The sequence below is a fragment of the Nematostella vectensis genome, chromosome 7 (genome assembly GCF_932526225.1).
Source record: "Nematostella vectensis chromosome 7, jaNemVect1.1, whole genome shotgun sequence".
NCBI lineage: Eukaryota > Metazoa > Cnidaria > Anthozoa > Actiniaria > Edwardsiidae > Nematostella > Nematostella vectensis.
In genome coordinates, this window is record NC_064040.1 from 9,167,645 (window position 1) to 9,194,799 (window position 27,155).

Sequence of the window (27,155 nt, forward strand, 5' to 3'; positions counted from 1 at the left end):
ACAACACAATAACCCTAAAGAAACTGGAAACTAAAGACACGTTGCAAACGAATTGCGCAGGCGCAGTAATCCAATCCAAGATGGCGGCCAGTGTAAGAGCCAAACAAATCGGTAAGAAGTTATTCTAACGATGTTTCCGCAGTGATCTGTATTCACAATTTATGGGATAGTATTCATGGGGATCCTCTATGCTATTTTTAATCTGTCATTTTAGGTTATGCTAAACTTTTATGCTCTGATTTGAGCCTGGCTTCGTCGTGCAATCGACGCGTTATGAAAATATGAAATAAAAAAAAAAACGGAAAAGTTTGTGTAGTTATGACAATGACAACATATTGGATTTGTGATTTGTAATAGACGTCTGAAAGTGATGACATTTAATAAGGATCAGTTGACTGAAAGAGGAACGGAAAGGATTTGGGATTTCTTAGAAGGGGATTGTCATGGGTGGGTACGTAAGAAAATAATTTAGAGTAAAGGCCCAGTGTAAAGGAGAGTTTGAAGGAAAGGAGTTATGCTTAGCATAATGGTACTGTGTTACTGCACTACACGAGTCTGTTCTTGAGATACTATAGGGAGGTGTTTTTGGAGGTAATAAGCACTTCACCCAAACAACAGGATTGTTGACTCTCATTGAATTTTGCCTTGTCTTTTGTTGGACTTACAGTAGTAACGTCAGGTGGTTGATATATCATGTCAGTCTCCTGAGTTTTAAGCATAGAGGTCGGCATATACAATGCTCACATTTATTGTGCTGTGTCTAAATGACTGGTACTTTGCTGAAGTAGCTTACTCAATCATTTTTGCCTCCATGCAGGCCCGTAGCCAGGGGGGTTCAGACGAAACCCCCCAACCTGGCTCAAAGGTCCGCTCAGAGCAAACAAAAAATTATAACGTTTGACTGGATATACTGTGCAAATAAATGTCTTTAAAATGACTAGGAAAATCTTTTTAGAATAATTATCTTTGTTATTATCGCTATATGTTAAAAAGCACCCTATAAATAACATTTTAAATACAAGATTGAATTTATTTGGAGTATTGATTGCCTAATGTAATAAGGCGAGGTGAGGGGGAAATTTGGTCTGCTGAAATGGAAAATAGAACCACCCCGCTTAAAATCCTGGTTATGGGCCTGCCATGGGAGTAGATGTTATAAATGCAAGTACTTTAATATGGTACCCCCAGAATCTGTGAAATTGCAAATTATAAATGTGAATAGTATTCTCTTAATCAATGCTTGGCCACTCTTCAAAAGGTGGAATATAATAATAATAGATAATATATGCATTTATTTAAACATGATAGTATTTACAGCACAGCTGATGTGGTTGTGTACAATTCACTTGCACTAATTACTCAATCTAAATGTTACTAACTAAAATTATTTGGATTAACTACAGGACCTAGTCAATACAAACAATATGTTAATTAACTAACTAAAATTTGACTAACATGTCATTTACTTGAAACTGTCTAACATATGTAATGAACTAGCTAACTAGCAGACTGGCTGTCTGATTCCTGCCGAGTCTTAATGCCAGCTCATTTTCTCTCTCTCTTTTGAAAGAACCTAGTATTTCACTAGTCTGGGCCTCATTCATTTGCGCAAATCTCTAGGATCACCGTTTATTTAGTTATTTTGTGAGCAGTCTCCAGTCATTTAAACACATAATATTTAATGTAGTAAGCTTGGCTAAACAAATGGTATACAGTGGATAGGAGTATGTGTGGGTTAAGCCTGTATAGCTAGCAGATGTTTAATGTATGATGTTTGGGTTCCTTCAGAGGCTCTTAAGCGTATGCTGAACCTCAACAAACCTGTGGGCAAGTCTGTTGCTGCGGAGCCTGTTTGGAAGGTAAAGAGAATGTTTATTCTTATTCTTCTTCTTATTATTATTATTGCTATTGCTATTTACACATTCTAAAGCAATAAACAATTGATATTAAAATGAATATTTTTGTTGGTAGGTTTTTGTGTATGACAGATATTTTATATTATTTGTTGGTAGGTTTTAGTATATGACAGATATTATCTATTATTTGTTGGTAGGTTTTAGTATATGACAGACATTATATATATTATTTGTTGGTAGGTTCTAGTATATGACAGATTTGGCCAAGACATCATCTCACCTTTACTTACCGTCAAAGAGCTCCGGGACCTGGGAGTTACTCTACACTTGTAAGTAGATTGAACTTACAGGACAAGTGCAGTACATGAATATGTAATAATTGGGATTTATTTTGATGATAATGCTCTTGATGATAATAAAGAACAAGTAATGCTAGTGGTGGTAATTATTTTTCCATCATTGCCATGATGATGATCCATCAGCAGCAACACCATCACAGCGTCCATCAGCACCAATTTCGCCATCATCACAAAAGTTTTAAAGGTCTTAAGGTCCTTGTATCATCATCATCATCACAAAAACCAATATAACGATCATCATTGAACCAATATATGTGTAATTTTCCAACCAATCATTAGCACCATCATCATCAACAATATCATAATCATTATTATTATCACCACCATCATCATCATTTTCATCATTGTCGTCGTCATCGGCGGCGGCGGCAGCATCATCATCATTATCACCATCATAAGCACCACAATTTCCATCATCAAATGCCAACTAGTCATCATCACATCAACCATCATTTACCTCCTCCATCTTCAGGTAATCATTATCACATCATTGTTCTGTAACTGCCACTGTTGCTATTTTACCTAATGTGCTTGTTATTTAGGTTGCTGCACACTGAACGAGACCCAATACCTGAAGTACCTGCAGTTTATTTTGTTATGCCCACAGAAGAAAATGTTAAGAGAATTTGTCAAGTAAGTGTTGGATCAAATATACTTTCTTTGCCTTCAACTTTACCATGTTGAATCTATGCTCTTGTAATCTAGCATTACAGCTACAATTAGCAAATCAACCATCCACAATAAGTCCGATACTTAGTCTGATAATGAGTAATATTTGATTCAAGGTATCTTGCCAATTACTCGCTTGAATTAGTTGATAGAAAAGGATGATTTGTGTGACTCTGTATGTGTGATTGTGATTGGCCTTGTTTGATAAGGTTTGATTAAAAATAACATTATTTCATGTCATCAAAGATTTGTTGTTGTTTTTCCTTTTCACTTAGGACTGCAGGAACCAACTATATGAATCATACTATTTAAATTTCATCACTGCAATCTCAAGGCATCGTCTAGAGGAACTAGCCACTGTTGCCCTTCAAACAAACTGTGTAAATCAAATTTCTAAGGTAAGAACATTTACTGTACAGTTCTTCAATATTCATTCATATACATGGCGTTCCTGGTATCTGAGATTTTTTAATCATTTTAAACATGTAAAAAAGTTAAAAAAAATTAAAAAGTTTTTGGTTGAAATTTAAGCATCTTTCATGATTTCTTCAACCAGAAACATCAAAAGACCAGTTTATTATAACATCTGTGAGTGTGATTTCTCCCCTAGGTCTATGATCAGTATCTGAACTTTATTTCATTGGAAGATGAAATGTTTACTACGAGGTTCCAGGAACGTGATGCAATATCATACTACGGTAGGTGATAAAATGTGGAAATGTGGTGAATATGCTGATCTTTCATAGCTCAAATGGCTTTGTTGCAGTCCAATCCCACCAAGCCTACATAACTAACCAACCTAATTTGTAATTTGGGGACATAAAAGGACCACTTTAGAAGGTTGAGCAGTACAGTGGAGGCAGCACGGTGCACCTTAAATAGCAGTCCCCATATGAAGACCCTGCCATATGACTGTAAATCTAGGTTTATTCAGGTTATGGCTGCAATTCTGGATAATATCAGCTCTATTCCCTTTCCATTTTGCTTCCCTATGATGATCTTCTAATTGTTTGTTTTTACGTCTGGTATTTTAGCCCTCAACAGGCCTGATGCAAAAGACACAGACATTGAGATGCTTAGGGATGCTCTAGTGGACAGCTTGTTTTGCTTACTAGCATCATTAGGTAAGCATTAAAACAACTTTTTGTACTCCACAATAATTTGTCATCTCATGACCAAAATACCAAGTGATTTCACAGGAAATTTTGAGCGTAAATTGAAAACTTTACCTTACAATCCTCATTATTTTTGGTTTTTACCTTTTTTAAGGATGGGAACTATTATTATCGGAAAAGGTTAAGAACGAGATTTCCAAAGCTTGGATCAAGCTTTTTTTGTGTCTTATGCTTCATGTAAACTATACATAGAAAGGATTGTTTGAATTACAAATGCTATGTACTGGATGTCCTTTAGTTTTCAACAACTAACATTTAATTTTTTATTGAAAGAATAATAATCACCACCACCACCACCACCATCATCATTATTATCAAAAACATTATAAACATAAATTATTGGTTTACACAAGGTGTCAAACAAGCATGCTTTGGTAGATCTCTACTGTCCAACCCCCACCCCTCCCCCCAGCATACCTTTCGTTTCCTTTGTTCAGTTTGCCCTACTGGGAGTGGCTGAAAATCCTTTATTATTAACATTGTGATTATGGTGTCATTACAGGTACTGTCCCAATAATAAGGTGTCCAAAAGGAAATGCAGCAGAGATAGTCGCCGAGGTCAGTTTATTGGTCATTTGTTCCATATTTTTATCAGTTTACAGTATATGAAAGACATGACAGAAAAACATGACTTAACACTTCAAATAAGCTCATTTCAGATCTAATAAGGCAGAAAATCTCTCTAAGTATTTAGTGAGTAATAGCAAATATAATATCAAATGCGACTTTTTTTAAATTGATGCGACTTTTTGTAAAGTGTCATTGAAATTTGAGCTTTTCGTCCCTGAGCGCAAGGAGGGTCAAGGAAAAATATCTTAAAAAGCAAAAAATATGGGTATGGGCATTTCGGCCTCACGTTATTTGTGTTTCAAAAATCAGTCCGGAATACAAGGAACCGATGGCCATTGTAAGAAATTGTGTCTTCTTTCTCTATCTTGAATTGCGAATTTTCCAGGTTTTTCCGTCATGTCTATATAAATGATTCCTAGGGAGAGGGTGGGGTGGATAAGGATGACCCTTTTATTAAAATAAAAGTAAACAAGGTTGATTACCCTATGTTGTAGGGTCTAAAATTCTACCCACTGCTATTTCTTTGGGGGTCTTTAAAGATTCCCTCAATTCTGCTATCCTTTAGGGGTCTGAAAAACGTATTTAACAGTAGAAGTCTAGTCAACTGAGCACTAAATACTTGCACTTTTGTCTGTATTTACTTGTAGTGCTATCTCACGGGGCTAAAAGTTGCTTTGGTCACACCAAATGTGATATCCTGGCTAATGAATTGCTGCTCACCACACATAAAGTGCTATCTCTAAGGGATAATATTGATTTTGTCCACTATCACCCCATGTTTTCTGGAAAAAAAAAACCCTGGAATAATTCACTAATGAACATCCTATTTGAATAATGCAGGCCCTTGATAAAAAGCTCAGAGAGAACTTGAGGGATTCAAGAAACAGTCTTTTTACAACTGATATCCCCTCTGGTCAAATCAGGTACATCAAAGAAGGAACACATGCTATATTGTAAAAGGAATGTGAGAGTTGAGTCACCAATCACGCCAGACTTTGTTGAGTGTGAAGCTCCATTGATATAAAAAAGCAGAGCTGATTATTAAATTAACCTGGCTTTCAGTTTCAGTTAAATTGTGTCCCAGAGGTGTGCTTGGATTCTCTACAAGTATTTTTGTATGTCTGAATGTGAGAATTGGATGAGTTTCAGAATTAGAATCAGAATGCACAGCTCCATGCATCATACAGTGCTTACTAACATTTTCTCTTCTAGTTTTCAGAGGCCAGTGTTGGTGATTCTGGATCGCAACATGGATCTATGCACCCCATTGCACCATACCTGGACATACCAAGCTCTTGCCCACGACGTCCTGGTAGGTGTGGCTCTGCTGTTATTACCTTATTTTCTCATATATATATAAGGGATGACATGGCAGAGATGAAAAAAATAATAATAATGATGATGACGATGATTTTAATAAAAATTCTTACAATAACAATAATAATAATAATAATAACAATAACAATAACAATACAATACTAATAATAATAATTTGTTTATTAATTACCCATTGCAGTGATACTGAATTACAGGTAAAATGGTCGCATATATGTGTACTAGCTACTAATGCCTAAGATTAATACTTCACAGATACAAATTTTCTCAATCTGTTTGTAGTTTAAAGCTTTCTCTGATCTTAAATTATAATTGCCCTTTTTTACTGTACCTGTTTGCATTTTTTAACTGTATCCCGTCTGGCCACACCCCAGGAATTGCACCTGAATAGAGTGGTTGTCAGGGAAACGCCCCCTCAAGTGAATGACGACCACCCTGATGCTCACCACAGGCACCCCAAGCAAGTCAAAGTCAAGACATATGACCTTCACAACACTGATAAATTTTGGAATAGTCACAAGGGGAGGTAATATAACTGCCCCTCACATCCTAGGATATACCACAGGCATCCCCAAAATCTCAAGGTCAAAACAGTTAAATTTTTGGATGGCAACAAAAGAAGACCATATACCCCACTCCATCACACAAGTCAAGAGAAGCTTTTATTCCTCCATTCTAATTCTTACAACTCCAAACAACTGAAGATAAGGCACTATACGGTGGTATTCCCAACAACAGATCCACTAGCTGTTTCAATTTTCACTGCACTTATGACGCTCTGAATAAGCAGTGACATCTTGCAAAAAAGATGTCTGGTCATGTTCACGAGTGTTTATCACTATCAATGGTGCATGTTTTCCTCAGTCCATTCCCCATAATCACTAACCATGGCCATGTTTTCCTCAGTCCATTCCCAATTATCACTAATCACGGTGCATGTTTTCCTCAGTCCATTCCCCATGATCACTAACCATGGTGCATGCTTTCCTCAGTCCATTCCCCATGATCACTAACCATGGTGCATGTTTTCCTCAGTCCATTCCCCATTATCACTAACCATGGTGCATGTTTTCCTCAGTCCATTCCCCATGATCACTAACCATGGCCATGTTTTCCTCAGTCCATTCCCCATTATCACTAACCATGGTGCATGTTTTCCTCAGTCCATTCCCCATTATCACTAACCATGGTGCATGTTTTCCTCAGTCCATTCCCCATTATCACTAACCATGGTGCATGTTTTCCTCAGTCCATTCCCCATTATCACTAACCATGGTGCATGTTTTCCTCAGTCCATTCCCCATTATCACTAACCATGGCCATGTTTTCCCCAGTCCATTCCCAATTATCACTAATCACGGTGCATGTTTTCCTCAGTCCATTCCCCATTATCACTAACCATGGTGCATGCTTTCCTCAGTCCATTCCCCATGATCACTAATCACGGTGCATGTTTTCCTCAGTCCATTCCCCATTATCACTAACCATGGTGCATGCTTTCCTCAGTCCATTCCCCATTATCACTAACCATGGTGCATGTTTTCCTCAGTCCATTCCCCATTATCACTAATCACGGTGCATGTTTTCCTCAGTCCATTCCCCATTATCACTAACCATGGTGCATGCTTTCCTCAGTCCATTCCCCATTATCACTAACCATGGTGCATGTTTTCCTCAGTCCATTCCCCATTATCACTAATCACAGTGCATGTTTTCCTCAGTCCATTCCCAATTATCACTAATCACGGTGCATGTTTTCCTCAGTCCATTCCCCATGATCACTAACCATGGTGCATGCTTTCCTCAGTCCATTCCCCATGATCACTAACCATGGTGCATGTTTTCCTCAGTCCATTCCCCATTATCACTAACCATGGTGCATGTTTTCCTCAGTCCATTCCCCATGATCACTAACCATGGTGCATGCTTTCCTCAGTCCATTCCCCATTATCACTAACCATGGTGCATGCTTTCCTCAGTCCATTCCCCATGATCACTAATCACGGTGCATGTTTTCCTCAGTCCATTCCCCATTATCACTAACCATGGTGCATGCTTTCCTCAGTCCATTCCCCATTATCACTAACCATGGTGCATGTTTTCCTCAGTCCATTCCCCATTATCACTAACCATGGTGCATGTTTTCCTCAGTCCATTCCCCATTATCACTAACCATGGTGCATGCTTTCCTCAGTCCATTCCCCATGATCACTAATCACGGTGCATGTTTTCCTCAGTCCATTCCCCATTATCACTAACCATGGTGCATGTTTTCCTCAGTCCATTCCCCATTATCACTAACCATGGTGCATGTTTTCCTCAGTCCATTCCCCATTATCACTAACCATGGTGCATGTTTTCCTCAGTCCATTCCCCATGATCACTAATCACGGTGCATGTTTTCCTCAGTCCATTCCCAATTATCACTAACCATGGTGCATGCTTTCCTCAGTCCATTCCCCATAATCACTAACCATGGTGCATGCTTTCCTCAGTCCATTCCCCATAATCACTAACCATGGTGCATGTTTTCCTCAGTCCATTCCCCATTATCACTAACCATGGTGCATGCTTTCCTCAGTCCATTCCCCATGATCACTAATCATGGTCATGTTTTCCTCAGTCCATTCCCAATTATCACTAATCACGGTGCATGTTTTCCTCAGTCCATTCCCCATGATCACTAACCATGGTCATGTTTTCCTCAGTCCATTCCTCATTATCACTAATCATGGTGCATGTTTTCCTCAGTCCATTCCCCATTATCACTAACCATGGTGCATGCTTTCCTCAGTCCATTCCCCATGATCACTAACCATGGTGCATGCTTTCCTCAGTCCATTCCCCATGATCACTAATCATGGTCATGTTTTCCTCAGTCCATTCCCAATTATCACTAATCACGGTGCATGTTTTCCTCAGTCCATTCCCCATGATCACTAACCATGGTGCATGTTTTCCTCAGTCCATTCCCCATTATCACTAACCATGGTGCATGTTTTCCTCAGTCCATTCCCCATTATCACTAACCATGGTGCATGTTTTCCTCAGTCCATTCCCCATTATCACTAACCATGGTGCATGTTTTCCTCAGTCCATTCCCCATTATCACTAACCATGGTGCATGCTTTCCTCAGTCCATTCCCCATGATCACTAACCATGGTGCATGTTTTCCTCAGTCCATTCCCCATTATCACTAACCATGGTGCATGCTTTCCTCAGTCCATTCCCCATGATCACTAATCATGGTCATGTTTTCCTCAGTCCATTCCCAATTATCACTAATCACGGTGCATGTTTTCCTCAGTCCATTCCCCATTATCACTAACCATGGTGCATGTTTTCCTCAGTCCATTCCCCATTATCACTAATCATGGTCATGTTTTCCTCATTCCATTCCCAATTATCACTAACCATGGTGCATGTTTTCCTCAGTCCATTCCCCATGATCACTAACCATGGTGCATGCTTTCCTCAGTCCATTCCCCATGATCACTAACCATGGTCATGTTTTCCTCAGTCCATTCCCCATTATCACTAATCACGGTGCATGTTTTCCTCAGTCCATTCCCAATTATCACTAATCATGGTCATGTTTTCCTCAGTCCATTCCCCATTATCACTAACCATGGTGCATGTTTTCCTCAGTCCATTCCCCATTATCACTAATCATGGTCATGTTTTCCTCAGTCCATTCCCCATTATCACTAACCACGGCCATGTTTTCCTCAGTCCATTCCCCATGATCACTAACCATGGTGCATGCTTTCCTCAGTCCATTCCCCATGATCACTAATCATGGTCATGTTTTCCTCAGTCCATTCCCCATGATCACTAACCATGGTCATGCTTTCCTCAGTCCATTCCCCATGATCACTAACCATGGTGCATGTTTTCCTCAGTCCATTCCCCATGATCACTAACCATGGTGCATGCTTTCCTCAGTCCATTCCCCAATGTTGCTGAGTCAATAGAAAAAGAATTGAATGAGTACAAAGCATCCGAAGAGGAGGTCAAGAGACTGAAGAATGTCATGGTACGTAACCACCTGACATCCTCACCACACCCATCCAGGGGCAGCATATGGGAAGGGCAGAGGGGGCGCTTGCCAGCCACATGAAATTGTACTTATAACTGATCCTGTGAAAAATGTAATGAAAAAATTTCAAGGCCTTTTGTGGTTATTTCGGTACACTATCTGACAAAGAAATCACACATCCTTGCAATGACCTCATCGATGTACATGGCAATTACAAAACCGCAAGTTAGGCTGTTAAAAAGATTTTGAAAATCACCTCTCCTTGTGGTGCCTCCCCAATGGAAAAATTAATAAGTGCCCCGGTACTTATTCAAGCAATTATGGTATTCTAACTTCTATTTGTATATCAGGGTATAGATGAAAGTAACGAGGAAGTCATGGGAGAAATTTTTGCAGACAGTACTGCAAAGCTCACATCTGCTGTCAGGTAAGAGACAGTTTAACATTTGCCGTGACCATTCCTTACTTAAATTTACTGGACACTTTTGTTTCAATTTGCCTGAATAATTTTTCAAATCTCTGATATTTGGATTCTAGTTCATTGCCTGAACTACTCGAGAAGAAGAGATTGATTGACATGCACACAAACATCGCCACCGCGTTGCTTGACCACATTAAGGTACTGTATTTATTGGCATGCATACCAACATTGTCATCGCACTTCTTGACCACATTAATAAAGAAACTACATATATAGTGTATATACTGCATAAAGTAGCAAGAAGAGGTTGATTGACATGTACATCAACATTGCCACCGCACTGCTTGACCACATTATAGCCAAATTCGTTGTTGTGCAACCTCCCAGAATCGAAAATTCCTTTCTTCATTTGGGAGTAGCGCGTTGTCAATCAAACCAAGCAATCAAAACCAGACAAACCAAAGCTTGTGTCTGACTATGAGCTATTCCCAAACAAGACCAGGATTTTGGATTCAGGAGGTCGCGCAACTACAAATTTGGCTTTAATGTGCTGCATAGGTACTGTACAGTGAAGTAAGGATTTGACAGATTTTATTTTTAAGTGGATTTATTAAGATTTTGTTCTCAAAAATTGTCTGTTGAAACAATAACAAAGGTGTGGCTGACAAGGGCTCTTTAATGTTCCCCACTACCTTGCTGGGAAGATGTGACGTCTAATTGCTCCCTATTTTTATCCCCCCCCCCCCCCCAACCCCTTCTCCGTAACATGTTTATGACTGGGCCAAGTTTAATTCTTCTGTGTTCTAACCAATTTTTTTCTATTACTATTTATCATGGTTTATTATTATTATTATTTTATTTACCTGCAGGCCCGAAAGCTGGACATTTTTTTTGAGACAGAGGAGAAAATCATGAGCAAGTCGACTTTGGTATGTATGTCATAGAGAGAAAATGCCCTGCATTTTGGGGAGATAGACGGTTTATACTGTAGCATTCTATGTACCATGGCCTTCAATACAAAGTTTCAAAAAAGTTAACCAATAACTTGTACAATGTCATAACTAGGCGGATTAAGTGATTCATGAGTTGCACTTGTGCACTTCTTTGCCACACTACTGTAGCATGCTAGTGGAGTTCGTGTTAAGCATTTTACACATCTCCTTGGTTTTTATTGGTTTACTTTAGAATACTGTTAAGGTAGCTGTGCAAGCACATGTGGCACTATAAAACTTGAGCAGTATTAATGATTAACTTTTTCTCTTACAGGACAAGTCAATATTGGAGATCATTCAAGATCCAGATGGTAAATTGTTGTTAGCGTGTTGTTGTTGCTGCTTTCATTGTTGGTGTTGCTTTCACTCTCCTTGCTGGTGCTTTTAGTTGGTGTTGCTTTCACTCTCCTTGCTGGTGCTTTTAGTTGATGTTGCTTTCACTCTCCTTGCTGGTGCTTTCATTGTTGGTGTTGCTTTCACTCTCCTTGCTGGTGCTTTTATTGTTGGTGTTGCTTTCACTCTCCTTGCTGGTGCTTTTAGTTGATGTTGCTTTCACTCTCCTTGCTGGTGCTTTTATTGTTGATGTTGCTTTCACTCTCCTTGCTGGTGCTTTTATTGTTGATGTTGCTTTCACTCTCCTTGCTGGTGCTTTTAGTTGATGTTGCTTTCACTCTCCTTGCTGCTGCTTTTAGTTGATGTTGCTTTCACTCTCCTTGCTGCTGCTTTTAGTTGATGTTGCTTTCACTCTCCTTGCTGGTGCTTTTAGTTGATGTTGCTTTCACTCTCCTTGCTGGTGCTTTTAGTTGGTGTTGCTTTCACTCTCCTTGCTGGTGCTTTCATTGTTGATGTTGCTTTCACTCTCCTTGCTGGTGTTTTTAGTTGGTGTTGCTTTCACTCTCCTTGCTGGTGTTTTTAGTTGATGTTGCTTTCACTCTCCTTGCTGGTGCTTTCATTGTTGATGTTGCTTTCACTCTCCTTGCTGGTGTTTTTAGTTGGTGTTGCTTTCACTCTCCTTGCTGGTGCTTTTAGTTGATGTTGCTTTCACTCTCCTTGCTGGTGCTTTTAGTTGATGTTGCTTTCACTCTCCTTGCTGGTGCTTTTAGTTGATGTTGCTTTTACTCTCCTTGCTGGTGCTTTTAGTTGATGTTGCTTTCACTCTCCTTGCTGGTGTTTTTAGTTGGTGTTGCTTTCACTCTCCTTGCTGGTGCTTTTAGTTGATGTTGCTTTCACTCTCCTCGCTGGTGCTTTCATTGTTGATGTTGCTTTCACTCTCCTTGCTGGTGCTTTCATTGTTGATGTTGCTTTCACTCTCCTTGCTGGTGTTTTTAGTTGGTGTTGCTTTCACTCTCCTTGCTGGTGTTTTTAGTTGATGTTGCTTTCACTCTCCTTGCTGGTGCTTTCATTGTTGATGTTGCTTTCACTCTCCTTGCTGGTGTTTTTAGTTGATGTTGCTTTCACTCTCCTTGCTGGTGCTTTTAGTTGATGTTGCTTTCACTCTCCTTGCTGGTGTTTTTAGTTGATGTTGCTTTCACTCTCCTTGCTGGTGCTTTCATTGTTGGTGTTGCTTTCACTCTCCTTGCTGGTGCTTTTATTGTTGGTGTTGCTTTCACTCTCCTTGCTGGTGCTTTTATTGTTGGTGTTGCTTTCACTCTCCTTGCTGGTGCTTTTAGTTGGTGTTGCTTTCACTCTCCTTGCTGGTGCTTTTAGTTGATGTTGCTTTCACTCTCCTTGCTGGTGCTTTTAGTTGATGTTGCTTTCACTCTCCTTGCTGGTGCTTTTAGTTGATGTTGCTTTCACTCTCCTTGCTGGTGCTTTAAGTTGATGTTGCTTTCACTCTCCTTGCTGGTGCTTTTAGTTGATGTTGCTTTCACTCTCCTTGCTGGTGCTTTTAGTTGATGTTGCTTTCACTCTCCTTGCTGGTGCTTTTAGTTGATGTTGCTTTCACTCTCCTTGCTGGTGCTTTTAGTTGATGTTGCTTTCACTCTCCTTGCTGGTGCTTTTAGTTGATGTTGCTTTCACTCTCCTTGCTGGTGCTTTTAGTTGATGTTGCTTTCACTCTCCTTGCTGGTGTTTTTAGTTGATGTTGCTTTCACTCTCCTTGCTGGTGCTTTCATTGTTGATGTTGCTTTCACTCTCCTTGCTGGTGTTTTTAGTTGGTGTTGCTTTCACTCTCCTTGCTGGTGCTTTTAGTTGATGTTGCTTTCACTCTCCTTGCTGGTGCTTTTAGTTGATGTTGCTTTCACTCTCCTTGCTGGTGCTTTTAGTTGATGTTGCTTTTACTCTCCTTGCTGGTGCTTTTAGTTGATGTTGCTTTCACTCTCCTTGCTGGTGTTTTTAGTTGGTGTTGCTTTCACTCTCCTTGCTGGTGCTTTTAGTTGATGTTGCTTTCACTCTCCTTGCTGGTGCTTTTAGTTGATGTTGCTTTCACTCTCCTTGCTGGTGCTTTTAGTTGATGTTGCTTTCACTCTCCTTGCTGGTGCTTTTAGTTGATGTTGCTTTCACTCTCCTTGCTGGTGCTTTTAGTTGATGTTGCTTTCACTCTCCTTGCTGGTGCTTTTATTGTTGGTGTTGCTTTCACTCTCCTTGCTGGTGCTTTTATTGTTGGTGTTGCTTTCACTCTCCTTGCTGGTGCTTTTAGTTGGTGTTGCTTTCACTCTCCTTGCTGGTGCTTTTAGTTGATGTTGCTTTCACTCTCCTTGCTGGTGCTTTTAGTTGATGTTGCTTTCACTCTCCTTGCTGGTGCTTTTAGTTGATGTTGCTTTCACTCTCCTTGCTGGTGCTTTTAGTTGATGTTGCTTTCACTCTCCTTGCTGGTGCTTTTAGTTGATGTTGCTTTCACTCTCCTTGCTGGTGCTTTTAGTTGATGTTGCTTTCACTCTCCTTGCTGGTGCTTTAAGTTGATGTTGCTTTCACTCTCCTTGCTGGTGCTTTTAGTTAGTGTTGCTTTCACTCTCCTTGCTGGTGCTTTTAGTTGATGTTGCTTTCACTCTCCTTGCTGGTTCTTTTATTGTTGGTGTTGCTGGTGCTTTTAGTTGATGTTGCTTTCACTCTCCTTGCTGGTGCTTTTAGTTGATGTTGCTTTCACTCTCCTTGCTGGTGCTTTTAGTTGATGTTGCTTTCACTCTCCTTGCTGGTGCTTTTAGTTGATGTTGCTTTCACTCTCCTTGCTGGTGCTTTTAGTTGATGTTGCTTTCACTCTCCTTGCTGGTGCTTTTAGTTGATGTTGCTTTCACTCTCCTTGCTGGTGCTTTTAGTTGGTGTTGCTTTCACTCTCCTTGCTGGTGCTTTTAGTTGATGTTGCTTTCACTCTCCTTGCTGGTGCTTTTAGTTGATGTTGCTTTCACTCTCCTTGCTGGTTCTTTTATTGTTGGTGTTGCTTTCACTCTCCTTGCTGGTGCTTTTATTGTTGGTGTTGCTTTCACTCTCCTTGCTGGTGCTTTTATTGTTGATGTTGCTTTCACTCTCCTTGCTGGTGCTTTTAGTTGATGTTGCTTTCACTCTCCTTGCTGGTGTTTTTAGTTGATGTTGCTTTCACTCTCCTTGCTGGTGCTTTCATTGTTGGTGTTGCTTTCACTCTCCTTGCTGGTGCTTTTATTGTTGGTGTTGCTTTCACTCTCCTTGCTGGTGCTTTTATTGTTGGTGTTGCTTTCACTCTCCTTGCTGGTGCTTTTAGTTGGTGTTGCTTTCACTCTCCTTGCTGGTGCTTTTAGTTAATGTTGCTTTCACTCTCCTTGCTGGTGCTTTTAGTTGATGTTGCTTTCACTCTCCTTGCTGGTGCTTTTAGTTGATGTTGCTTTCACTCTCCTTGCTGGTGCTTTTATTGTTGGTGTTGCTTTCACTCTCCTTGCTGGTGCTTTTAGTTGATGTTGCTTTCACTCTCCTTGCTGGTTCTTTTAGTTGATGTTGCTTTCACTCTCCTTGCTGCTGCTTTTAGTTGATGTTGCTTTCACTCTCCTTGCTGGTGCTTTTAGTTGATGTTGCTTTCACTCTCCTTGCTGGTGTTTTTAGTTGATGTTGCTTTCACTCTTCTTGCTGGTGCTTTTAGTTGATGTTGCTTTCACTCTCCTTGCTGGTGCTTTTAGTTGATGTTGCTTTCACTCTCCTTGCTGGTGCTTTTAGTTGGTGTTGCTTTCACTCTCCTTGCTGGTGCTTTTAGTTGATGTTGCTTTCACTCTCCTTGCTGGTGCTTTTATTGTTGGTTTTGCTTTCACTCTCCTTGCTGGTTCTTTTAGTTGATGTTGCTTTCACTCTCCTTGCTGCTGCTTTTAGTTGATGTTGCTTTCACTCTCCTTGCTGGTGCTTTTAGTTGATGTTGCTTTCACTCTCCTTGCTGGTGCTTTTAGTTGATGTTGCTTTCACTCTCCTTGCTGGTGCTTTTAGTTGGTGTTGCTTTCACTCTCCTTGCTGGTGCTTTTAGTTGGTGTTGCTTACACTCTCCTTGCTGGTGCTTTTAGTTGGTGTTGCTTTCACTCTCCTTGCTGGTGCTTTTAGTTGGTGTTGCTTTCACTCTCCTTGCTGGTGCTTTTAGTTGGTGTTGCTTTCACTCTCCTTGCTGGTGCTTTTAGTTGGTGTTGCTTTCACTCTCCTTGCTGGTGCTTTTAGTTGGTGTTGCTTTCACTCTCCTTGCTGGTGCTTTTAGTTGGTGTTGCTTTCACTCTCCTTGCTGGTGCTTTTAGTTGGTGTTGCTTACACTCTCCTTGCTGGTGCTTTTAGTTGGTGTTGCTTTCACTCTCCTTGCTGGTGCTTTTAGTTGGTGTTGCTTTCACTCTCCTTGCTGGTGCTTTTAGTTGGTGTTGCTTTCACTCTCCTTGCTGGTGCTTTTAGTTGGTGTTGCTTTCACTCTCCTTGCTGGTGCTTTTAGTTGGTGTTGCTTTCACTCTCCTTGCTGGTGCTTTTAGTTGGTGTTGCTTTCACTCTCCTTGCTGGTGCTTTTAGTTGGTGTTGCTTTCACTCTCCTTGCTGGTGCTTTTAGTTGGTGTCGCTTTCACTCTCCTTGCTGGTGCTTTTTTTGATGTTGCTTTCACTCTCCTTGCTGGTGCTTTTTTTTATGTTGCTTTCACCATTGTTGATGATCATTATTGCTGCCATTTTGTTTGAGGTGCCTGTTGCTACTAATGTTGTTACTGGAGCCGAGCTTGCTGTTTCCGTTGTTGTTAGCTTCACCTTTGTTGACGATCCTTTTGTTGAAGGTGCTTGTTCCGATTAATGTTGTTACTGGTGCTTACTGCTACCGTTGTTGTTTCGTTCACCTTTGTCGCTGGTGCTTTTTGTTGTTGTTGCTTTCAACATTGTTGATGGCTTACTGTTGCCGCTATTGCTGGTAATATTAGAAAAGCAGAACGAGAAAAACAGTATATATAAGGGTAGAAGGGGTATATACCTATTTCAAATAAGGTTGTACTTGGAGAATCTGTGTAGCGTAACACGTGCTATGTTCTTTGAATCATAACTTACCCTTATATCATAACTTACTTAATCATAACTTACTTTGAGTCATGACTCATCTCTTATTTTTTTAGCTGGTACTCCAGAAGACAAACTCAGATTGTTTATTATTTATTATGTATCTGGGCCTACAATGTCCCCGGTAAGAGCATAAATTGCTGTCATAAATACATTTTAATGTCTTCCCCCTCTCTGTTGTAATAAGTAGTTTGTAAGAGACAAATTGCTGTCATAAATACATTTTAATGTCTTCCCCCTCTCTGTTGTAATAAGTAGTTTGTAAGAGACAAATTGCTTTCATAAATACATTTTAATGTCTTCCCCCTCTCTGTTGCAATAATCAGTTTGTCCAAACAGTCGGCGATTGGCATGCTGTAATTCTTAAAACACTCCTTTGTTATTGTATCATTGAAAATACAGCAGTTTGTTTGCACGGAAACTTTTACATAACAATCTACGAGGGTAGTCTGATGTTATCAACGATGTTTGATTGAAAATATCTTGGTTACTTGCTTGAATTGGCGGGATCTGAGCGGGATCATAAAATGACGCGTGATTGGCCTTCTTTGAGTCACAATAAAATAGCCCAGTAAAACACCAAAAGCTGAGTAATGACGATCGGTATGGGGCCCCCGCCCTAGGCAAGCACAAATTTTCTTCATGATTACATATTTGTAGATGTGGTTTCAATGAAATATTTTAAGGATACTGATTTGTTTTCAGGCTGAGTTTGATCAGTATGCGTCTGCACTACAGGCGTGCGGTGTACAGTCCGCTGCTCTCAGCTACATCAAGAAATGGAAGTAAGAAAGGAGTTAAAGTTTTTGGGTCTGGTTTGACCTAGCTTGTGCTTAATATGTTATTTTGGTGCAAATGGAATTAGTCTGGTAGCTCAAAGCAGCCTCCCTTAGGATCACACCAATAAGTCATCCACACCTTTGTTTTTGTTTTCATTCAATTTTGGAAAACGTATGTGATAAAATTACCATCTAAAAAGGTTTATACACATTTACTAAATTCATTTAAAAAAACTACCGTGGAACAGCCAATGAATGATCTGTCACACTCGGTATAGGATAGGATGTTAGGATAAAAACTGGCAGCTCTTTTATGGGGTTGGCAGCCTAATATGTCGTTTCATAAGGAGTGGAATGAAATACAGTATTCCTAACAGTTCAGTAATATTCCTTTATTTTCATTTTAATGCCGACTTCTTATTTCTTAGAGCGTTCACGAAAATCACGACGGCGCCCCTACAGTCGGGTGGAGGAGGTCAAAACACTTACAGGTAGAGCACTTCCTACCATCCATGAAAACACAGAAGATATAGGAGTTCTTCTGTGAGGCGAGCAAAACAGCCGCGAGACATTGGAAGAAAAGCCACGAAGTGCGCCTCATTTTGCATGCAATTCCCCCTATCCCCCCTCCCCTACCCCCTCGCCAAATTCAGGCTATGTGCAAGTGGTACATCTGTCTTGCCATCAACACCAAGGTTATGTTACTCTGAAAATACTAGATAGACGATGGTCCCATTTATAAGCCATTGATAAGATGTCTGTGTTTTTTTTGTCAGTGCCATGTTCTCTCGCATTATGAACACGGGGTCGCAGTTCGTTATGGAGGGGGTCAAGAATCTAGTGGTCGGTAACAAGGTGAGAATGCGGAAGACGACCTTGTCGATATGAATTTTGTGTTTCTAGACCATAGCACAGACTCTACTATTATACCAACTACCAATTTTGTGTCTCTTGCTCAGAATTTGCCCGTTACTCGAATATTGGATGCAGTTATGGAGAACAAGTCCAACCCGGTGAGTGCACCAAATTAGCCGGTGTTTTGTAAGCGACATTATGACAGTTTTGTGAGCGACCTTATGACAAACACGTGACTAATTTCACTCCACAATGTAGAGAGCTAAGGTTTTTACACCTTGGGAAAAATTTCTAGTTAACCTGGTTAACCTAACCTGTTTCGATCCCTGGTCCTCTTCCTTACTCTTTATCGACCAAGCGAGGCTGGGCCAGCAATGTTGACGCTATTTGTACGATACTTGACCAAATAACCAGTCAGGTCTTAATCCGTTTTTTTTTTCCTACAGGAAGTCGAGGATTTTCGATATTTTGACCCGAAAATGCTTCGAGTCACCGACAGGTGGGTATTCAACTATCGACTTTATTATTAGTTTTTATCTTTGTAACGTTCTTACCCTCATGACGTTCTTTCATAACGTCTTGTAACGTCATTCCTCCTTTCCGACGTTCATTGTGACGTTCCTATCATTGTGATCTTCTTAGATTAGTGACGTCCCTACCTTTTTGTTCTTCTTATCTTTGTGACGTTCCTGATTTCAGCTCCTCGATTCCCAGGAACAAGACGCCTTTCCAAGAGGTCAGTAACTCAAAGAACCCCAGAGACGTAGCCTAAAAGGTGGGCCTTAAGAGCCCTTCAAAACATTCTACATAATCCTTTAGAGTTATTGTTTTTTGGGCTGATCGGGAAAGCCAATTATCCTCCCGTCGATGAGTTATGTGGGTGCAAATACAACATGGTCGGGTTGAAGGAATAAGTAGGCGCCTTAGGCAGCCGTTATACGACCAGGGTTTATCTGAAAAACAAGCCTGTCCGATGCGCATGTCCCCGTCCGTCCGGATACCTGTCTGTCCGCTATTTGCTGCTGATCTTGTGCTTTCGTTTTTAGGCTATAGTGTTTATGGTCGGAGGTGGGAATTTTATCGAATACCAGAACCTGATGGACTACGCAAAGGTATGCAGTTTCTATCCACAATCATATTTGTTATGAGCATCATCATAATCCCAATCGTCATCATCCACATCGTCATCATCATCATCCACATCGCCAAAGTCATTCATCATAGTTCATAGTATCATAGTTCCTTTTGGTATGGTTTTAAGGATTCTCGCTCCAGAACGGGTAAGACGTTTTGTGATAAAATCGAGTTTTTTTTCCAGAGATCCTCTGGAACTAAAAAGGTTTTCTACGGAGCAAGCGAAGTACTCAATGCCTCACAATTCATAAAACAGGTTAGTTTCTTTTAGGGTGTAACTGATAACTCAGAGCGGTTTCTAAAAGATTCTTTTGTCTCTTGTCGATTTAGGGTTCCGTCGGTCCCAAAGAGGACCCAGTGTATTTTGTTTAACAAGAAACACATTTAAATAAACATTTCGTTCACGAACTTCAAACAAAAGGTCAATCGGTGAGAAGCTTGCCGCTCGTCCTGTGGCACATTTGGGTTTTCTAAGGTGCTAGAACCTTTGGAAGCCAGGGTACTAAAGTGCACATTCTGCGCCAAAATTGAATCAATGTCTTTTTCTTTAGTTATCACGCCTCGGAGAGGACTCAGCCTAATCCACGGAGAGAACCTATTCCAAGTCTAGAGGAAATGTATATCGATAGGGATAGTCTCGCCAGGTTTTAGTTATCTGGCGTCTGTTTTCCAGCACCGTTTCCAGGCAACTGAAAGTGGAGGAGAATGACTTCGATTGCTTGCGTTCAAATTATAGGCACCTGGTACTAATACTGTGTGGTGACGAATGTAGAATTGGATAGTAAAATCTATTTATCATTTTATGAAGAAATTATGACAGAAATACAGAAAAGATCGTTGATTCGTACGTGATGTTTATTAACTTTAAAACTGGCTGAATACGAAGCACCAAACACAGATATTCCACTCTACCAATTGTTCGTCTTTACTAAGACAAAGAACTAAGGTCCAATAGAATTGAAACAAATGAAGATTCAAGGAAAAAAGATATACAGTCAGTGTTTATAGCAAGATTCGATTAAATTTAGCAGTTGTAAAAAAAACTGTTGAAATCAATAAAGGAAAAAATAAAATTATGATGCTATCCCGTCGAATCGCTTGTATTTTGAGAGGAGAGGGCCTACTTCAAAGAAAATGTGACACTTTCAACAAAACCGCCTACACAGCCAATTGGCCCCACTCGGGGGAAGGGGGGGCTCGGGAGGGAGGTAGGGATCCGAACTAATGTATCCGTGATCTAATGAGAATAACCAGTCCCTCATTTACGAGCCTTTTAAATAAACGTTTTGGTTAAAATCCTTATGAAAAAGCGCGTCGACTTCTCGTTTCAAAAATTTCTTCTGTATTTATAACCTATTTCATGCCAATGATGAAACCTGTGCTTTTGTTCGCTAGACATTGTCTTTACAATAGAAACAAAAAAAAATCCTTATAACTAAAGATAACAAATACATTTTTAACTTATTTTACTTATGTTTTCCGTCTTCGAAGCTGGATATTACCTACCGCTTTGAGAGTTTGGTCGACAGACTAATAACCATAGACCGGTAAACGTTAAGAACACTGTTATGTAACAAGAGCTCTTCTAAAATTAACAACCTAATATAATTCCCACTCTTCGCAAATGTGTAAAAGCGCTCACGTGTCTCGACAAAAAGTAAAAATTAGGATAATATATATTTGGAATTGGTAACACGGAATTAAATGCTTTATCTTTTTAAAATTGTGGTATAAGGCTAGGTTTCTTTTGTTAGCAGGCAATTTTACTCAACAATCAAATTGCCTCTTCAGTTTGCTATCCTATTATTTGAATTGGCGTTAAATTTAAACTGTTTAGACCGAAAAAGATAGTGGGATATCCAGGGCGTTCTTATCTCAAACAAATAAAAGAGAAAACAAACCTTTTTGCTTTGATACTTTATTCCAGAAATTACTACAAGGTATTCCACTAGAAGACACCTCCCGGGACCAAAGAGTGGCTGTCTTACTGTTTAACTGTGAACTTGGGGCGCTGAAATCATCAAAATCGAATGTTGCCTTACTAAAGTAAACAAATACGGCAAACACGGAAATATAATGGCCTCTGATAGGCGAGCTCAAAAAATCGATCGCCTGTGATTAGTCAGCGCAATCATTAGAAAACGACTACGTAGTTACAGATGATGGTGAAACTTCATTGCCAGATGGCAAAATGTTGGCATCCTTAGATTCCTCCCTGTTTTTTTTTCTGATCTCGCATTTAAAATCTCTCTTAGAAAAATTGAGCCTATCGACTACCCCTTTTCCACACCAAGTTTTGCTTGTAAGGATTAAGAGATTCGGTAAGTAATTCCCCATAGTCGGCTCGAGATCTTCCTGGTTGTCGCACGTCGCACGTAAAACATCAATTAACCAATCCCTGGAACGTATGGAAAGTCCTTGTTCATAAATTATCGGCTAAAACACAAAAGACCAAAAACATTTCATAGCCTTTTTGTGTTTTTTAGGCATAGTTCCGTTCAGCCACCTGTCTTGACAAAAACGCTCTTGAAAACACGGAAACACTGAAACATAATGATGTGTTTCCAAGACTGGAGAGGCTTTGAACACCGTCCCGCTAATTCGAACTGTTTATTTGAGCGCTGCAAAGTGCTCGCTCGAGGATGACCAAAATGAACGCCACGGGGCTTCTAGCCCATTCATTGCAACGAGCCACCCAAGAATTGGTCGCTCGTTCCATGGCTCTCGTTGTAGCAGAAACGGCGACGTTTGTCCTTATCAATGCCATTTCGTTGGTTGGGAATTTCCTCGTTTTCCTGGTAGCGTTTCGCAATCCCAGTCTAAAGACTGTTACAGGATTGTTGCTTCTATCTCTCACTACAAGCCATTTCCTCGCGTCCATAATCGTCATGCCCATGTCTGTGGGTGTCCTAGCGACAGGCGGAAAATTCATGGGTTCCCTTGGGTGCCAGATCCTTGCCTACTCGTCGCAGATTCTCTCTAACATGACTGTTTACACCATTTGCCTGATCGCCGTGAATCGGCTGCTGTTTTTCGTGAAGTCGTCTTGGTATCGAGCAATTTTTGGCTTCAAGTCCACTCTCACGACTATCGCTACAAGTTGGATTTTCCAGCTCGTCTATGCTTTCATCCCAGCGTTCGCTAGCTGGTCCGTCGCCTCGTTGTATCCTGGTTACGCGGTATGTACCTCCCAGTTGACAAATAAAGCGGCCAGCATAATCTACGGCGCACAAAATGATGTCCAGATCCTTGGAGGAGTGGTGATTCTGATAATTTGCTACTTAGTGGTCTTCGTGAAGATTAGAAAAGCTAGCAAAATCACGCCCGAGGTAGCACAGGATCTACCAAGCGATAACGAGTTAAACCAGGTCGCCCCTATCCAAGGGCTAGACGAAATGTCCACGCAAAAAGAACTCGAGAAGAAACGCGACGAAAATAAAGCTCTGAAAAAGGGAGAAAAGGCTATAGAAAAATGCACCATCGATCAAATCCAACAGGATTCTGGAACAGCTTTCAATGGTTGCAAAGAAGAAATCCAGAGTAATGGACTAAAATACCAGACAAATTCAGAAAACATCGACTCTCAAACTGACTTTGCGTCTCCAAACGATCCCGAGGAAGGGCAAAGACAAGCCGTCGAGCTTCAAGACCCAGAATTCCGCGCCGAAGTTCACATGACCAGGACTGTGTTTCTTGTCACCGTGTGTTTAATCGTGTGTTATATCCCACTGCTGGTGATCTTGGAGGTTGAGTCGTGGCAGATTCACCTGGAGGCCAGACAGGTTGAGCTGTTCGGCATGGCTTTGCAGTACCTGGGTAGCGCTCTCACACCTGTGGTCATTGCCATATTTAACATCCCGTTCAGACGTGAGCTCAAAGACATGTTCTGCCGTGGGCGTGAAAATAGGCGAGTCCATCCGGCTGAATAATCGATTGAGACATGCTAAATGGAATGTGAACACTCGACTTTGTCGAAAAGACTGGAGTGTGAAAACTCGACATCGTCGATAAGACTGGAATGTGAAAACTCAACGTTGTCAAAAAGACTGGAATGTGAAAACTCGACATCGTCGATAAGACTGGAATGAGAAAACTCGACATCGCAGACAAGACTGGCATTTGAAAACACGACATCGTAAAATACTGGAATGTGAAAACACGACGTCGTCGAAAAGACTAAAATGTGAGTACTCGACATCGTAGATAAGACTGGAATGTGAAAACTCGACATCGCAGACAAGACTGGCATGTGCAAACACGACATCGTAAAAGACTGGGATGTGAAAACACGACGTCGTCGAAAAGAATAAAATGTGAGTACTCGACATCGTAGATAAGACAGGAATGTGAATACTCGACATCGTCGATAAGACTGGAATGTGAATACTCGACATAGTTTATAACACTGGAATGTGCATACTCAACATAGCCAATAACACTGGAATGTGAATACTCGACATAGTCGATAAGACTGGAATGTGAAAACGCGGCATCGTCGATAAGACTGGAATGTAAATACTCGACATAGTCGATAAGACTGGAATGTGAAAACTCGACATCGTCGAAAAGACAGGAGTGTGAGAACTCGACATCCTCGAAAAGACGTGAATGCAGAACAATCTTAGGCATGGATTTCTAATTGTGCTATGAGAAATACTCGCTAAGAAATGGTTGTCGCAGCAAGCAAGCAAGCATTAGGGAAAGGACACGATTCCAGTACTTGAACTTTAAAAAGTGACAAAAAAGATACGAGCTCTTTATTTTTCAATGACAACGGAGCCGCGTGATCTTTTTGACTTCTTAGCTCGAGTAGTTTCCTACGCACCCGGTCTGAGCGCTAGACTACACCTACACTACACCCACCTAAAGAATTATTATTTGTAAATATCTTTATATAATTTCACCGTTATTCGTAAATCAGAAAGTCCACATACCGAGTATGCAATTTAGAAAATAACCATGTTTATTAAAGGAAAAATAAGTGTTTCCTTTGTGTGTATAGAAAACGGAGCGTGCCCAGGGCAGCGACACCTTTAGATGAGGAAGTTATTTGGGTTTTTAAAGGACGCATTCAGAGTTTTATTATGCAATTTTGTGTCTATCGCTCTGCCTAACGGTTAGTCCGCCATGTTGGTTCTGATTTCAAACTTCTCGAGGTGTGACAAGGGGTATCCTATAGCACAATTTGGCGTTTAAACTCAAGAATGGGCAGACATATTTCAAATATTTCATACATTTATTTACAGATTTCTCCTTATTGATAATTTTTGTTATAATACTGCTATTATATATAAATTGATTATTGTTTTCTGTATGAATAGATTGATTCATTTTTTTCATCCATTGATTCAACATTGATCACACAACTTCTCTCTTCCGTTCCTAACAAATCTCAACATAGCAAAACACAATCTACGAAATTACCTCACAGAATAGGGTAGTTTTCCGGCTGTATGAGATGTATATGTACAGCTATTTCAAATGAGGCTGCACTCGGAAAAATCTGTGTATCGTAACCCGCAGTGCTTCGTGGGTATCAAGTAAATAAGCAAATAAGCGCAAATAAAATACAAATACAGGTTTCCAATGCTGTAAAGTTCTTGTTTACATTCTTATGAACATTCTTCACATGACTTTCAGGTACAAGGATTCAGCTGATAATACGCGTCACATGCAACCTTATTCGAAATAAGTGTATATATATATGTATACTGCAGTGCCCTCGCTTATCATCTTTGCTTGCAAGGGGACTGAAAGACGAGGGATAAACCGTTCTTATCACGCAGCCCTGGGACTAGCTTCTTTTATAGCCATGGCTACTTTAAATCCATTTAAACAGTCAATCGTTTAGATATTAAAACTAGCTATTCCCTGGCATATCAAAATGTGTTTGTACCACCCTTACGTCTCACCAGCGGTGTCGCTTCTTACTTGCTTCCCAACATGCCAGTGTTGAAACTGTGTCGCAGATAGGCGTATATCTCCTGCGCTCGCGTAGCTATGAGATGACTTGTCGTGCTCTGTAACTCGGCGGTGGAACTATGACAAGAGAATTGGTGATTTTATGAGGGGAGGTCTAGGCAATGCAGGAAGATGCTATGCTGTTCTGACCTCTGTCACGCTATGCTGTTCTGACCTCTGTCACGCTATGCTGTTCTGACCTCTGTCACGTATGCTGTTCTGACCTCTGTCACGCTATGCTGTTCTGACCTCTGTCACGCTATGCTGTTCTGACCTCTGTCACGCTATGCTGTTCTGACCTCTGTCACGCTATGCTGTTCTGATCTCTGTCACGCTATGCTGTTCTGATCTCTGTCACGCTATGCACTTGAGCTCAGTTACCGAGAGATCAGTTACTGAGCTCAAGCGAGGAGACGAAGACGAATGAAGTTTTATTCTTGATGACAGAGCTGTCTAGTTCTTCGGGGAAAGTTTTTAAGTTATAATAATGTTGATAATGATGATGGTGGTGGTAATGAAAGCGATATGACGTTGATAATATTGATGTTGATGATGATGGTAATTTAGGCGATAAAAATAATGATGATAATGATGATGTTGATTATGATGATCATGGTGATGATAATGAAAATGTTGATCTGATGACAGTAATGATGGCGATAATGTGATGATTATAGTGATGGTGATGATAATAATAACGCTGATGCTGGTAATATGATGTTGATACTGATGATGGTATTAAAGGCGATGATGATTATGATGATAATGATAACGCTGATGCTGGTAATATGATGTTGATACTGATGATGGTATTAAAGGCGATGATGATTATGATGATAATGATAACGCTGATGCTGGTAATATGATGTTGATACTGATGATGGTATTAAAGGCGATGATGATTATGATGATAATGATAACGCTGATGCTGGTAATATGATGTTGATACTGATGATGGTATTAAAGGCGATGATGATTATGATGATAATGATAACGCTGATGCTGGTAATATGATGTTGATACTGATGATGGTATTAAAGGCGATGATGATTATGATGATAATGATAACGCTGATGCTGGTAATATGATGTTGATACTGATGATGGTATTAAAGGCGATGATGATTATGATGATAATGATAACGCTGATGCTGGTAATATGATGTTGATACTGATGATGGTATTAAAGGCGATGATGATTATGATGATAATGATAACGCTGATGCTGGTAATATGATGTTGATACTGATGATGGTATTAAAGGCGATGATGATTATGATGATAATGATAACGCTGATGCTGGTAATATGATGTTGATACTAATGATGGTATTAAAGGCGATGATGATTATGATGATAATGATAACGCTGATGCTGGTAATATGATGTTGATACTGATGATGGTATTAAAGGCGATGATGATTATGATGATAATGATAACGCTGATGCTGGTAATATGATGTTGATACTGATGATGGTATTAAAGGCGATGATGATTATGATGATAATGATAACGCTGATGCTGGTAATATGATGTTGATACTGATG

At 40.2% G+C, this 27,155-nt stretch overlaps 3 protein-coding genes across 6 annotated transcripts in view; 2 read left to right on the plus strand and 1 right to left on the minus strand.

The window, feature by feature from the left end:
• The first annotated feature begins 40 nt into the window (after positions 1-40).
• On the plus strand, positions 41-20,732 carry LOC5503388 (sec1 family domain-containing protein 1). Its single transcript, XM_048730494.1, has 26 exons — positions 41-111; positions 1,789-1,859; positions 2,097-2,185; positions 2,758-2,848; positions 3,160-3,282; positions 3,495-3,582; positions 3,919-4,008; positions 4,562-4,617; positions 5,470-5,552; positions 5,842-5,941; positions 6,339-6,490; positions 9,911-10,001; positions 10,355-10,431; positions 10,542-10,623; positions 11,295-11,354; positions 11,692-11,728; positions 16,937-17,004; positions 17,586-17,665; positions 18,088-18,150; positions 18,436-18,514; positions 18,619-18,672; positions 18,961-19,013; positions 19,214-19,250; positions 19,561-19,626; positions 19,833-19,904; positions 20,200-20,732. The coding sequence occupies exons 1-26, from the start codon at positions 81-83 to the stop codon at positions 20,227-20,229; spliced, it is 1,923 nt and encodes a 640-aa protein (XP_048586451.1). The 5' UTR covers positions 41-80; the 3' UTR covers positions 20,230-20,732.
• A 1,567-nt stretch (positions 20,733-22,299) lies between these two features.
• On the plus strand, positions 22,300-23,577 carry LOC5503387 (tyramine receptor Ser-2). The gene has a single exon (XM_001624427.2). It carries the CDS (start codon positions 22,300-22,302, stop codon positions 23,575-23,577), a length of 1,278 nt encoding a protein of 425 aa, XP_001624477.2.
• Positions 23,578-24,865: 1,288 nt separating this feature from the next.
• The window catches only part of LOC5503392, a 29,312-nt gene continuing 27,022 nt past the window's right edge, over positions 24,866-27,155 (minus strand). For all 4 annotated transcript variants that reach the window (XM_048730485.1, XM_048730486.1, XM_048730484.1 and 1 more), the window contains one exon: positions 24,866-25,687. In XM_048730485.1, the coding sequence (XP_048586442.1) occupies positions 25,576-25,687 (112 nt within the window). In that variant the 3' untranslated portion in view covers positions 24,866-25,575. The remainder of the gene's footprint in view (positions 25,688-27,155) is intronic.

Coding starts and splice junctions, on each gene's coding strand:
- LOC5503388 (XM_048730494.1), top strand. CDS start 81: ATGGCGGCCAGTGTAAGAGCCAAACAAATCG. Junction 18,673..18,960: donor TGGAGAACAAGTCCAACCCG/GTGAGTGCACCA, acceptor TTTTTCCTACAG/GAAGTCGAGGATTTTCGATA. Junction 19,905..20,199: donor CCTCACAATTCATAAAACAG/GTTAGTTTCTTT, acceptor CTTTTTCTTTAG/TTATCACGCCTCGGAGAGGA.
- LOC5503387 (XM_001624427.2), top strand. CDS start 22,300: ATGAACGCCACGGGGCTTCTAGCCCATTCATTGCAACGAGCCACCCAA.